The 15799-nt window shown below is 41.5% G+C and overlaps 1 protein-coding gene across 1 annotated transcript in view; it reads right to left on the minus strand.

Annotated features, from left to right (window-relative positions):
• Positions 1–8935: 8935 nt before the first annotated feature.
• Positions 8936–15799, minus strand: part of CUL4B (cullin 4B) — a 121012-nt gene continuing 114148 nt past the window's right edge. Inside the window, exon 21 of the mRNA XM_073599448.1 lies at positions 8936–14978. Coding sequence (XP_073455549.1) covers positions 14883–14978 — 96 coding nt within the window. The 3' untranslated portion in view covers positions 8936–14882. The remainder of the gene's footprint in view (positions 14979–15799) is intronic.

A 15799-nucleotide genomic window follows, 5' to 3' on the forward strand; every position in this document is an offset into this window, starting at 1 on the left:
TGAGTCTAACAAACTTTGCCCCCAACAAGTCTTGCCACCGATTAGCTTTGCCCCCATCAAGCCTTGCCCCTAATGGAGCTTTATCCCTAGCAAGCCTTCCCCCAACAAGCTTTTTTAATAATGAGATTAAGAAGACTTGCCTCAACGGACCTTGTCCTAAGGCTAATGAGCCTTGCTCCAATGGGCTGTACCCCAATGAGCCTAATTAGACTTGTCCCGATCAAGCCTTGCTTTTAACAAGCCTAACAAGCTTATCCAATAATTGACCTAACAAACCTTGCCCCTAACGAGCCTAACCCCAATGAACATTGGCCCTAACAAGCCTTGCACCTAACCCCAAATGAACATTGACCCTAACAAGCCCTGCCCCTAACAAACATAAAACACCATGGCTGAAATATTGTTTCAACCTATCACTAATCGATTGTTCACCTCCATGTTCCTACATCTCAGAAACAGGGCACCACACCTTCATATAAAGCTATCTTTTTGTATGGGTGCGGACCAAAGAGAGTTCCTCATCAGGGGCTGGAGAGGAACTCTGCGTGGAAAGAACACATAAAACATACAGTATACGTTATTATACATCTGTCCGTATTGTGTTCTTATCCACATTTAAAAATCCAACACTTTCAGATTTTTGAGCCTTACAAACACACCACAGTCAAAGGTAGAGTGGCTGAAAGAGACAGCTCTCCCACTCAGTGCCTGAACCCCTAGAAATAGTTACTTTTTTTCTAGTTTTTGTTGGCAGATCATTATCCTACTCTGAGCAGTTCAGTTCTATATGTATGTACCCAGAATGGATGAACTTATAATACACCATTTTACTAATACAGATATACAAACTGCAGGGACAGCAAAAGGCAGGAAATGTAGACCGTCCAGAATGTTTTATTAAGAAGAATGTATTACTTTCATTCAGCATATTGCTGTGTAAGTGGCTGTGCACTGGCCCTGGGAATTCCAACATACTAGTCTTTGGCCTATGTTGATTTGCACACGTCAAAACAGGTCCACAAACTAATAAAAGGTTTTGTGAATTTTAGACTTGCACCAATGTGCTGTATATGCCACAGAAAACGATTCATCATCACTAAATAGCGGACTGCGGTCTGGATCCGGAACGAGCCACTGTTACATCTGAACCTGAGGTCGCACCATTTAGTAGCCGCTTCTTTGCCCCTGGCCTTTGCCACTGTCATTCTCAAGGCAGAGCTGCAAGTGGGAGGCAGGATAGCAATAAACTTAGGTGCGGGAGGCACAGCAGCACTTGATGGAAGGTGAGAGTGGGAGCTACACAAGTTAACTTTCCAGAATAACTACCAGGCGATTTGCTAGGACGCTGGTGGGTCCTAGCAGCCAGGCACCAGCTTAATATGACAAATTTACCCTGGCAGCTCCCACCCTTCATCCAGTGCTGCTGTGCCTTCCACTCTCCGTTCATTGCTATCCTGCCTCCTTCTCTCCGCTCTGTGTAAGGTAAGAGTGAAGATGCGCAAAAGTACATGGCTGTGAAGGTGGGGGAGACAGGGCATGACATGAAAGGGGCAGTGCTCAAAGTGTGTGTGGGAGTGTGTGTGTGTGTGTGTGTGGGGGGGGCAGAGCTTGGTATTGTTTGTGTGTGTTGGAAAGAGTGTTGGTAGGCATGGGGTGATGTGACTTAAAGGTAGGTGGGGAATGATGTAGGGGGAGGGATGTAAAGGGAGACAGGTGCTGTGGGGGGTGATGAAAAGTGGGGGCAAGTTCTGTGAAGCGTGGCAATGCTGTTGGGGGGTGATGTAAAGAGGGAGTGAGAAAAATGGTTGATGTGCTACCTTAAAAAAAAAAAAAAAAAAATTCAAAGCTGCTACAAACCATGTGACCAAAACGTGTACCAATATTCAATAAATAGTAGCGCTAAAGAACACACATGTCATATGAACAGAATGTCCCTGTAAACATAAACTAGTGTCCAAATGGTGACGTATAGTCAAAGGGAAATCGTGATGATCCGCAGTGAATGAAAGTGAACAGTGTATCAGTCCCTTCTGCTTCCCAAATCTCAATTCAGATGTCATCAAATTCATAAAAGGATGGGGTACACTTACCGGAACTGTTGGATTCTACTGCCATAAGCATAGAATCAATCGAGCTGTGTGCCACTATGGGCAGGTGTGTGAAGTGGTCGAAGTGATCACAAATATAAAAATATAAAAACGGCAGTGTATAGGGTATAAAGGGTATAGGGTATAGGGCGGTTTTTATACCCTATACACTGCCGTTTTTATATTTTTATATTTGTGATCACTTTCATGTATAGCGGTTTTTTAGTCAATAAATTACCCTGATTTACGCTATGTGGAGGCACCCCTCTTTTTTTCCATATACTTTTGGGATTTGAAAAACAGCTTCTACCTTGGAACCAGTTTCTGGCCCATTTCCCGTGTATCCAGAGGCGACATCCAGGCCCTACAGAGGCTCCATCTGCCTTCGACCACTTCACACACCTGCCCATAGTGGCACACAGCTCGACTGATTCTATGCTTATGGCAGTAGAATCCAACAGTTCCGGTAAGCGTACCCCATCCTTTTATGAGTTTGATGACATCCGAATTGAGATTTGGGAAGCAGAAGGGACTGATACACTGTTCACCTTCATTCACTGCAGATCATTTCCCTTTGACTATACGTCACCATTTGGACACTAGTTTATGTTTACAGGGACATTCTGTTCATATGACATATGTGTTCTTTAGTGCTACTATTTATTGAATATTGATGTAAAGAGGGGCAGTCCTGTGGAGGGTTATGTAAAGAGGGGGCAGTTTGATGTGAAAGGGCAGTCGACACTAATGTGAAGGGGGGAGACTGATGTGTGGCAGACTGAAGACACTGATGTAAAAACGGGTTGTTATATGGGGAGGGAAAAAGTCATTTCATAGTGTACACGGCCTGTAACATGATCTCTGAATAGAGAATCCTTTGACTCATCCAGCCCATTAACAGATCTTGTTCTAGTCGAGGGGTTATGAACTAAAATTTATAAAAGGTTCGATCAGTAATTTTTTTCTTTCAGCAGAGGTTCAAATCCCATGTTTGTCCAATGATTCAGATCCTTCACATTACATCCCCCTCATTTATCACAATCCTATTCTTACATCAGTGTCCTCAGTCCACTCTGCATATCACAATCTTCCCCTTTACATTACCCCCTTCATTCACAGCAGTGTCCTCAACTCACCTTCACATCATACCCCCTACAGCAGTGTTCTCTACCCCTCTCATCATCCCCCACAGTAGTGTCCTCAGCCCCCTTCACATCACCCCCCACAGCACTGTCTTCTACAGTAGCGTCTTCGCCCCCTTCACATCACATCCACAGCACCATCCCTCACAGCAGTATCCTTTGCCCCTTTTGACATCACTCCCATCCCCCCCCCCCCAGTAGTGTCCTCTGCCCCAACAGCACTGCCCCCCTTCACCCCCTCCATATTAGTGCTTTCTGCCCCCTTCAAATCAGGGCAATAATACTTTATCATCACATCATACCAACACAGAGATCCCACCTCCCCCCATCCTTCAGAGCCAAGTACTCTATCTTACACAGGCACAGAGTAGAGAGCAAGAGGCACACTAGCACAAGATGGAGGTTGGAAGTTAACTTTGCATATTAACAAGCTGGTGATTGGTTGCTAGGACCGCTGTGTGCTAGCAACCAGTCACCTGCTGGTTAATCTGGAAAGTTCTCAGGCAGCTCCACCCCCCAGTGCTACTGTGCCTCTAGCTCACCGTCTGTCCTGCCTCCCTCTCTCTGCTCTGCTGTTATGAAAGCAGTGGAAGCTGGAAGACAGACCCGGCTCCTAAATGGCGTAACCATGGGTCCGGAAGGGAGAGAATCGTTTTGGAACCAGACCGTGGTCTGCCATAAAGGGTTATTTGCAGGATAAAGTTCCCAGTTTGGATGCTCGTCTTGCAGAAATAAAGGTTACAAGAAATACCACCTTGTGGTTGAGAATAAAGCGGAATTTCGCTAATAAGATGCGAACAATGATTTAGGAAGTGCAGAGAGAACCATATTCAGACCCCAGAAAGTCATGGGAACAAGCAGCGGGAGCTATGTGGGAGGATCCAAGTACAATGGTCTTAACGGTCTCTGAAACGGACTAGATAGGGCAGAGACCAGGCCCTTGCTGGTCAAAACTCCGCTTCATGAAGGAGTGGAATAGTACGACAGAAATGTCTAGTATGAAAGCCCTGAGCCTCACACCAAGTGAAGTATACCTTTCACATCCGATGTTAGACCTTGTGCATAGTAGCTTTAGTAAACCAGCCTTTGAAACTAAAGATCCTGATGATCTGGGAAAGTCTATGAAGTGTACGTCAGGAATCTTACCAGGTTGGCGTACCACATCTGCCTGGGCCAGTCCTGAGCAAAGAGATATACTGGAATGCCCTTCATCTTGATCCTACAAAACAGGTAAGAAATAAGCTTCAGGGAAGGAAAGGCATAGGTCATTGTGTATTGACCTCAGAGCCACCATCCACTGCTTCCACCAAAAAAAAGGCCTGTGTCTGGAGAGAAACCAGTCCAGTTTATTTTGGAACATGGAGGCCAGGAGGTTTACATCCTGTGTACCCCACCTCTGACACAGGCCATCAGACACCCTCTGAATGTAGGGACCACTCGTTCAGGTCCAGGCACTGTCTACTAAGGAAGTTTGTCTTATAATTCTCTATATATGGGATGGACAAGGCTGGACCTGAATTACTTCTCTTGCTGTGGTGAGACTTGTTTCCTAACTAATGGTTGATGTATTCCACCACAGTGGCATGGTCTTACTGAATCCTGATTAGATGACCCCCTAGATCAGGGGGTTGCCAAACTTTTTAAAGAAAGGGCCAGTATACTGTCCTTCAGACTGTGGGGGGGGGGGGGGGGGGGGGGGGGAGGGGGAGGGGGGGATTGATGCCAGTGGGAACAGAAACTGTCCTGGTGTCAGTGGAAGTAAGCAATGGGCCATCGTTGGTGTCAGTGGGAAGAATTGTACCCGATTGTTAGTATCATTGGGAGGAGCTGTGCCCCTTTAATGGTGTCAGTGGGAGGACATATGCCCATCGTTGGCATCATTGGGAGAAAATCGTGCCCCCATCGTTGACACCATTGGGAGAAATTGTGCCACTTGGTTGGCATCATTGGGAGAAATTGTGCCACTTGGTTGGCATCATTGGGAGAAATTGTGCCCCTTGGTTGGCATCAGGACGACATATGCCCAATTGATGGGGTAATTGGGAGGAATTGTGCCCCAATGTTGGTGTCATTGGGAGGAATTGTGCCTCATTGCAACACTGGAAAAAGAAAGAACCCTCAAAGCAAAGCCTATATTTGCTAATATAAATGAGAATAAACTAGAATAAACTTGAAGTCTGTATCCTCATCAAATGGATGAGGAGGGGAAAAAAAGGATAGGAGCGGGAGCTTTTGGCAAAAATCATATACGTGTAACTTAAGAATAAAAAAAAATGAATTTAGCTCAACCGCCTCCATGCCTGAGAAAACAAAACTCACAGCCCACTGTACATCTTAATAAGGCAAAAAGATTAATGGTTTGAAAAAGTTATGGAATGCTAAATATAAAAACACACACATGACAAGACACATACACTGCTAAGAGTGTGACCACCTCTACAGTTGTATTGTAGAACCACAAGTGCTATTGTGTTGTATATATTGTATATAATGTCCTCTATATTAGCACTAAACCACTTAAACAAGGATGGAGTTGTACACCCTGCCTGGTAGCTGGCAAGATTGTCCTGTGAGGTAAAGGTGTGAAGACGAACTACAGAAAGCATGGATGTTGCATCAAAGTCCCAGCTCCAAATTAACACATACCGATGGCAAATGGTGAAGACAACTAAACACTGGATTAAATGATTCCGGAGGCTGATAGAAGTGGTCTAGAGGAGGTTCAAATGTCAGACACAAGATGTGAAAGTGAAGCATCTTTCATATATTTGTGAAATCACTCTGTATCCTAAACTCCCTCCCTCGCACTAAAAATAGATGCAGTCTATGTAGAGCACTGGGCTACCAATAAGATTCCTGTGGAATCCTTTGGAGTGGATAATCCGGACTAAGTAGGCCGTTACACAGTCAATATTCCGTCAAGATAAATTATTGAATGGGTACTTATCCGGTCCTGGGGTGCTTCATCAAACTCAATGCTTCTCCTGGCTACTTCAGAGGCTAAATCAAAGGGCGCTCTCTGATTTAGCCTCTAAAGCAGCCAGAAGTCAGGTGAAACCGGTCAGGCGCTTTATGTGACCACCTCTGATGTTGTGACCACAACAATATCATCCTGAGGATTTGAAGCATGGCATAACCTGTGATGACCAAACATCGAGTTTGATGAAACACCCCAAGACCGGATAAGTACCCATTCAATAATTTATCTTGAAGGAACATTGACTGTGTAACAACCTACTTAGTCCGGACTATGCACTCCAAAGGACTCCACAGGAATCTTATTGGTAGCCCAGTGCTCTACATAGACTGTGCATCTATTTTTAGTGGGAGGGAATCTAGGATACAGAGTTATTTCACAATTGAATACATGAATATCTCACTTCACTTTTACATCTTATTCGTGAAATTTGAACCTCCTCTGGCCCACTACCAGCCTCCGGAAACATTTAATCCAGTGTTTGGTTGTCTTCACCATTTGCCACAGGTCTGTGTTCATTTGGAGCTGGGACTTTGATGCAACATCTGTGCTTTCTGTGGTTCATCTTTACTCCTTTACCTCACCAGGACAATCTTGCCAGCTACCAGGGAGTACAACTCCATCTACGTTTCTCCTCTTAAGTAGTTTAGTGCTAATAGAGAGGACAATATATACAACACAATAGCACTTCTGGTTCTACAACACAAGCTTTCCATACGATTAAACTTTTTGCCTCATTGAGATGTACGGTGGGCTGTGAGTTTTTTGTTTTGTCAAGCATGGAGGCGGCTGAGCTAAATTCAGTTTTTTTTTTTCCTGTTCAAACTTTTTTTATTGAAAAGACAACATTAATATCAACCAGTAATCAATGTGTGACAGTTAACAACGTATTCTACACAACTTTTTTTTGTACGTTGAGATATTAACATGAAGAAACAGTTATCATGACTAAGTACAGGGGATAATCATTTTAGTAAGAAGTGTGAAAGCTTCAGGTTTATTACGGTGTATAAGGGAAGAGAAGACAACCCAGGTGCGATTGAGGTGAGAATTATCCTCAAACATCTAGAGGGTCAGAACTTAGTAAACCTTGTGTAATGATTAGGTAGCATTACCAGTTATGAGGTTATGGGTAAGGTGGTAGATAGGAAGGGAGAGGGGGAAAGGACAGAGGAAAGAGGGGAACGAAAAAAGGAAAGAGAAAGGAGTTGGAAGAAGGTGGTCGGGGGTCGTATTGGGCATTGAAATGCTGTGGATTTTGGTCTGAGGTTTCCCCAAGAGGACTAAGGCTCTAAGTAGGTGTTTGTCAAAATCGGGAGTAGAAAGTGTTCAACCCAGGGACTCCACATTGTTCTTGTAGCTTCAATTTTACTGTGTATCGTGGCTTGGTTAATCCTATTCTTAACTTCGATGAGGTTCAGTTTCGGGGTTTTCCAGGCCCTAGCTAATGTCTGTTTAGCTGCTGTATTGAGTTGAAGGAGGAGATGTGTCTGGGATTTAGTGCACTCTATTGTGATATGGTTTAGTAATGCTAAAGACGGGTCAGGGTCTGTGGTACTTTGGAGTAAAGTGGAAGCCATACGGAATACCGTCACCCCAAATTTCTGGACAATCGGGCAGGTCCACCATATATGGGCACGAGTGCCTTTCTCACCACAGCCTCGGAAGCATACCGAGGGGTAATTTGGGAGAAATTTAGAAATCCTAGCTGGAACTAGGTACCACCTCATGAGAACCTTATAGTTCGCTTCCTGGGCAATTATATTGTGGGATGAGATTTTTGTGTTAGTCCATATATTTGACCAGTCTTCTGCATCAAGGTCTATTGTTAAGTCTGTGGACCACTCTACTGTGTAAGTGGGCAGGTTAGATGGGGGAGAAGTTAAGTGATTTAATTTTTTTTTTTATTCTTGAGTTACACAACTGTGCCCCATTGTTGGTGTCATTGGGAGGAATTGTGGCCCTTCATTGGTGTCAGTGGGAGGACATATGCTCAATTGTTGGCGTAAATGGGAGGACACATGCCCAATTGTCGTCTGTGGATGGAATAGTGCCACAAGCCCAGATAAAATCAAGCAAAAAGCCAGGAGACCACTGCTCTAGTAGGATGGTCCTATGCTGCACATACAGTCAATCACCCGATGTTTCAGAAAGTTGATAGGGAAAACAAGACTGATGACAACCAAGTTCCCTGAAACAAGGTGCCCAGGATGAGGATTCTCCAAAAGTCACTTACTAATGCGGTTTGGTATTTGCGGTGGCCATTTGGAAAAAGGGGGGGGGAGATAGCCTCGCTATCAACTCTTCCTTCTTAAGTTCAGGCCAACAGTGAACCCTTTATTCATGGCATTCAACTGATTAGAGAAATAATCTCAAAGTTGCTGAACTACTGCAAAAAGTAAAGAAAGCAAATTTACATCTGATCATATATAATTTAGTGCTAATTTTTATTGTAACTGGAGTTAAAAGAAGCCTTTTTGGAACCAAGCTTCAAATGTAGATATTCCAAGCACAGTGGGAACTCAAAAACCCAACGCAAAGGGGTATTATTGTTACCAACGCGATTTCAGCCTTCGAGTGGAGCAAAAAAGGAAAGCATTGTTTACCAAAAGAGAACACCATTATTTGTACTTTTTATCACTCCTTTTGTGTAGTAGGCCATTATGAGGAATGCTGGTCGATCAAATTGCCAATCACACACCAGGATCAATAACTATGAAAAGAAACTATTTAGCAACACAAAACTGTTTAATATTTATTAAATGACACAAAATACCTAGATACAGACTCACTCTTCTTTGAAGGGACACATATTTACATTATTTATCATCAACTTAGAAAGACCTTGTACCCTTGTCATATGAAACATTAAAAAGGTTTTGAGTTTTGCCATAAAAGGATGTGATGCTTTCACATGCCTTTTTAAATCACATTGAGTTTTGATACAGTGAACAGACACACGTAATGTTTCTTTAAACCTACCACTGGAATGAAAATGCTACCCCAAAAAACAAACTGGGCAATATTTTCACTCCAAAATACTGAAAAATGACCTAAGTATATTACATTTCTGAATGCTGCTGTACTCTTTAAGCTTTGCTCATTTAGCTCAAACCCCCTCTAAGCACATCATTGTAAAAAGAAAGATTAAAAATAAGGTGACAAATCGCTCTAATATTGTCATGTACTTTTGCAGTGTTTTCTTCCACTCAGCACTGAATATATGCAGATGAATGCTTTGATACCCTGTATCTTTTCAGTTAGATAGTTGCCGTTTCAAATGGGTGGCTTAACTGAAACCTGTATTATGCAAGTCCAATTCAGAGCTAAACTAGGTTATTGAGATTATTGTTAAAACGTGGGTCAAAAAAAATGTCCCCCCCCCCCCCCCATGGAGACATTTTTAAAAAACACTACACTAACTTTGCTTCATCTACCACAAAGAACATCTGTAGTGAAGTACCATGTTGCAACTTTGGGTCAAACTTTGCTTTTGCAGCTAAATAGATGCATTTAAAGAGAATTTTTTTTACCTTTATTAAGTGAAAAAAACACCAATAAATGTGGTGCAATAACAAAAAATTGTCACTAGCAGCCCCACCAATCATTTGTTTCAGTTAAATCACCAAATCATTCTGAGGCTATTAATGCTTAGTCAGACTTTTAGCTTTATTTAGAGTGACAAACTGTTTTTTGATAATGTTTAAAAAAGAAAAAAAAAAAAAAAAAAAAAAACACTTAGCTGAGTCACCTGGCCAAGCTTCCCCATATATTAATTAGAATACAGTAAAGAATAGATTATACAACAACATTTATATACTTCACCCTCTAGCGTTTGAAACCCAGTTTGTGGTCCAACACATTTCGAAGATTGAACAGTTGGGCTAAAAAAAAAAAATAAAAAAAAAAAAAAAGTGGGATCACCTAAAAGCTGGTCATAGATGAATCAAAATTCAACTGCTTTAGCAGGGAATGGCTGAATTTCAATTGGTGTGAGACTATCCCAGCTAAAAAAAAAAAAAAAATTAAAAAAAAAAATTATTTGATTGACTTCTGTCAAAGGAGAAAGTTGTAAAACTTGTCTTGATCAGCAGCTAAAGCCACTGATCAGTGAATTTGTGAATTTTGCCAGCAGTTAATCCTGTTGTCAGAATACAATGTCCTTTTGGGGTTCATCCAAACATCGCACTTGCGTGAATGAGGGAATCAGTTTATTTTTCTTTGTTCAGCCTGCTGGCTAAGCACACAAAAAAACAAAACAAAAAGCAAAAAAAAAAAAAAAAAAGATATAAATAATAATCATCATCATAATCATCTATGGTAGCTTAAGGCTGGTTTCACACGGGCAGTCTGACCAGGTTTGCCTGTCAGTTTTTCAGGCAGAGCTAAATCAGACCAGCCATTGATCTCTATGGAGTGGCGGATATCAGCGGACATGTGTCCGCTGATATCCGATCTGATCCTGTCTGCCAAAAACAGATGGATGGGGGATCCATTTCCCACTCGCCCAGCGGATCGGATGGAAACGGAAAGGCGGTCCATTTCCATCTGACCACCCTATAGAGAACAGCAGGGCTGTGTCCGTGTCTACTCTGCATAGCGGAGGCGGACCTGTCATCCGCCTGCTGAGCGGGGATCAGCTGACAGATCCACTGCTGAGCAGGTAGATGCGCATTATGCCCTGTGTAAAAGGACCCTAAGACAGGACTCTACAGACCTCCACTAAAGAGCCTTGGTACAGCAGATTGCCACAGTGTGTCATACTGAAATTATGCTACTTGAGCTAGAGTCAAGAATGCTCATTTTTACCTACAATCACTTGAGTACCTTAACATGACAAGGCAGGCATGTATAAAGACTAACAAGAGAATCTACAGATACATTTTCCTGGCAGAATTTTTCACAGAAAAGATCTCTTGTACAAATGGTCTTTAAAAGATAGAGGGTTAGACAAAAAAACCCTCTGTTTATACAGACTGCTGAGGTCCCAAAATAAAAGAAAAAAAAAAGAAAAAAACTCCCATTCTAGGGTTAAAACATTTTAAAAAGGTTGAATGCTTCTGGTTTAGTAGTCTACATGGGAAAATAATCTTAAATCTTAGGGATCAGGTACTAGGTGATGTGTGTGTGTGTGTGTGTGTGTGTGTGTGTGTGTGTGTGTGTGTGTGGGGCTGTTGGCACAGAAAGTTAGCAGCACAGGACTTCCTGTGACATTGCCGCATGTGCAGAAAGAACCCCCTGCTCTGCTGCATGACTGTGAAACACTAGTGGGTTCAGGGAGTGTGGCCCCAGGCTGAAAATGGAGAAGCAAACTGGGACGCTGTGCGTTGGCACAGCGGCCTAATTCCTTAGGTGTAGTGGACAGAAGACAAATGATGCAAGAGCCGCAAAATGTAGCCTGTGATTATTGTCACCCAACCAAAAAGCTTGTAGAGGCAGAAAAAAAAAACTAGCAAGATCACCAGGTAAGTACTACAGCTTAAAAAGCTTGCACTATTCAATACAAAAGAAAAAAAAAAAAAAGGGAGTTATTTAGTAACCGAGGAAAACAGGTGACACTAAGTTTAACCGATTAGCCAATCTTGGCCTATCACAGTAGTGTTAAGTGTAAATGCATCTTCCAACCAAGAACCCAGATAACTAAAATCACCTGGCAGGTAACTGGTTCCTTTATCGCTTCACCCGAATGGGAAAAATCAATTATGGCTGGAAATTTTTAAATATGTATCATTGTACAAAACTTGCCTGTGCTTCGATAAAGACAACAAAAGTACGCAAAAAACACTCAACTAACCAACCATATGTCACTTTTTATGTTGCAGGACACAAAATGGATTAAACAAAATCCGAGAAAAATGGGAAAATTTACTTTTGGCCACAACTTAAAAAAAAAAGAAAAAAGCACTAAAATTTATTTGGACTGTAAATTTTATTAGGATTTTAATTTGCTGCATTTTGGCACTTAAGGGTAAATAATATTAAAAAAAAAATCCAAAATATCACCTAAAACATCAGTTCACCAAGAAAAAAAAAGAAAAAAAAAAAAACACTGTCAGGTGATCTTAAAAATAAATGACTAGTCATAAGTTTCATAAACTGCATGCAAGTTCTAAAGTAAACCCAAGGATGAGGCCAGCAAAGGCCCCTTTCACACAGCCGTTCTGATCAGATATGCTTGTCATTTTTTCAGGAAAACCTGATCGGATGGTCCATTCACCCCTATGGACTGGTGGGTGTAAAAACCTCTGATCCAGTCTCCAGAAAAACAAAAGGGGATCCGTCCATTGGAGGTAGTCGGGTGTAAATGCTTACACCCAGCGGCCCATAGAGCAGAGCCCGTCTGTGTCCACTCCGCAGAAACTGAGTGGACACAGACCTGTCATCCGTCCATCCTGCTCTGATCAGCAGGGGATCAGCGCACAGATCCTATGCTGATCAAAACAGTCTGCCCTGTGTGAAAGGGACCTAACAGTGTATCTAACTAGGTCATTATGCAAGCTTTAGGTATGGATTTGGACAGCAAAAGCAATTTTTCAAATATACAATAATTTATTTGTATTGCTGCTTTCAGAAAGCAAGAGTTAAAAACACCCCATAAAAGTAACAAAGAAAAAAAAGCGGTCCCCCCCCCCCCCCCCCCGGCACCAATTCAATTACTTGGACTGTACAAAAGTAGTCTATAAACAACGGAGCCTAGAGGGAAAGAGAAGAGGTGACCAAGCATTGATAATGATGAAGATGATGCTCACGGTTATTTACTTTACCAAATAGACCCAGGTGCTTAATCTGCTTCCAAGATGATTTCATGTCAAGTTCTGTTCAACACTTGGAAAATGCATATTATGCACATTATAATCAGGTTTTAACTCTACACAAAACATTCTGTTAATTTACATAGGGACCATTCAACATAATCCAATTAGCTAGGTTTCTTCTTTTCATGAATAGTTAAAAAAAGAAAAAAAAAAAAAAGTAGTACCAGAAATTAAAATATTAGCAGTTGAAATTCTTTAACATAACTAATTTATGGACTAGCTGGCAACGAATGGTATGCTCCTAGATACAGAAATGATGTGAGCACCTTTGTAGTAGATAACTCACAACCAAAGACTTAACCCAAAGGACAAAAGTGAACATATAAAACATATAAAATGACCTCCTGAATAGAGATTTTGTGTGCTTAAAGTATTACATGCAAATATTTCATCTCTAAGTGGCCATAAGAAAGTGTCACATGACTAGAGAAATAAACTCATACTTTGGTGAAATCAGTCAGGAGGTTAAACCACTGCAGACAACAATGAAAAAGGATTACAGGCATTAAACACATATGATGCTGTACTATGTTACCTAATATGCTCTGTCAGCCAGTGCTTCTAGCCAATAAGTAAGGCATACAGCAAGAAAAGCTGAATTTCCAAAGATTACCAAAACATGTTCAAAATGATCAGTCTGTCAACCTTTAAGACAGAATAGTTTAATTGACAACATAAAACAAAAAGGCAACACTGGTAATCCTGTACAAGGCTGCATTTACTCCTGCCACAAATATAGGAGCAAACTATACTAGGTTTAAAGTACAAGGGGCTTGAACATAAATATGATGGGTCTGAGTAGTAAAGCCTGAATTTTAGTGGAACTACCACTTTAAGTGAAGTATTACATTTATAAAATTAAACTAACTTTTACCCAATTAAACCTTCAGTTACGGAGAAGGTACAGCCATATCTCTGGAGCATAGATTCTACTAGTCTTTAATAAAGGCACAAAATGCACAGAAAGTCCTAAGTGATTTTGCCTTGGTTGCAATTCACTCAAATATCACTAGAAAACCAGCTGCTGAATGCTCACAAAAAGCTCCATCAATGGCAACAAGCATGTGCAGGAGGTCATGTGACAAAATGAAATACGTTTGTTAGAAATTCCGGACAAGGTAACTGCTAAAAAATGTGCCAATCATAACAAAAACAGAACAAAATGTATACTGTACAAACAAGTGTTGCTTATAGTGTTTAGATGAAATGGCCATAAAATGTCATGGTGGAAATCCACCATGTTATGCCTCTGTTTAGTCCACACTTTAAATATTAGTTGTATTTCTATAGGTAACATACCCCAAGTTTACAACAGGAGCTAGTGATCAAAGCTCACAATTAACAGATCTTTCAACGTGTTTTGTACAATGTCTCATTTTGGTAGAGACATAAGCACCAAATGTCCAGGTTAAGTTTAATTAGATGGCTTCAGAGATTGGGCATCATGGAGCCTTTTTTTCCACGTGTTTAGCTGACTAGGTTGCATGCAGCTTTTAAGCACAAAAGGATACTATGCCGATTCCACATCTTTTATAGTCGTATCAGAGGCTGGAACAGGGGTCACGTGACCATGTAACGATCTTCCGTCTGTTGGACGGACCAGAGCTCACAGAATGATACTCTGCCAGCTTGCTGCGCACATCATTGTAAAGAACATGCAAAACAAAGAGTTCAACAGCATTCTTGATAAATGTAAATTGTACTCTTTAAATGGGCTTTTCAAATTGTTGGAAGAACCTTCTCATATTTTCTTCTTCACCTATACGTCATTCAGTGATCGATGTTGTATAAAGTTAATTTCTTAGGATCAACAGGCTAATTTTTTATTATCCACTAGATGCCTATTGAGACAAAGGCTTTTTTAGGCAACATAATTGTACTGGTTTGGGTTCTCCTTGTCTCTTTCCATGTAGTCCCTGTCTATTAATGACTCTATTCTTTTCTTGAGATCTGCAGGCTGTAAAAAAAAAAAAAAGTTATAGGACAAGATTAGATTACAAGAAGTAACACTTCAGGATGCATGTACACACATTGGAGAATACAATGTAGTTTAAAGTCGTTCAGCTACCCTAAAACTGAACCCCGGGCTGACCAAGAAAAGAAAAAACTTGTCTAGGGATAGGATCTAATACAGAATCATACCTTAAAAGTCGTTGAAAACCCTTACATATACCCAGTGAAGTGACTATTCTTAGGTGATACACAAATCCTCCTATAAGTTGTACCTGTTTATCTGCAGCAATTTCTTCTGTAGATGGTTCTAAAAACACAAAAGATTAGTTTTTTTTCAGCTCTAGTAGCAGGGGGTGGGGATTGGAAGTCTACACAGAGCCTGAGGACAGTTGTGAGCCCTGACTGGAGGGAAGGGACATCCCTCTTCACAGAGAACAAGCACAGTTGTGGATATCAGTCACAGGCTGAGTGCTGAAGATCCCTCTATCATCACCTTTTTAACTCTTGATGTTCGAAAAAATGGCATAAGTGACTCATGCTGTTAACAGAGGAACCAGGCAGCAGAAAAATCACTCAGTGCTTTGGAGAGGCGCAAGTACACAGCATAGAGTTGCGCTTTTTTCATATTTCATGCCTGAGGTTTGAAACAACTTTAATCCAAGGTCCTGCAAGCAGTCAGCCCTTTCAGTCTTCTCTCCCGGCTCGGACACCACAGATGATTTAGGACAAGCAGTGAGCACTGTCCCTGCATTGTACATGTCTTTAAGAGCAGTGGCAAAAGCAAAGGGAAAAAAAAAAAGCTGCATCCGGGGAGCATTTCCTCAC

The sequence above is a fragment of the Aquarana catesbeiana genome, linkage group LG09, assembly GCF_042186555.1.
Source record: "Aquarana catesbeiana isolate 2022-GZ linkage group LG09, ASM4218655v1, whole genome shotgun sequence".
In the NCBI taxonomy this organism is placed as follows: domain Eukaryota; kingdom Metazoa; phylum Chordata; class Amphibia; order Anura; family Ranidae; genus Aquarana; species Aquarana catesbeiana.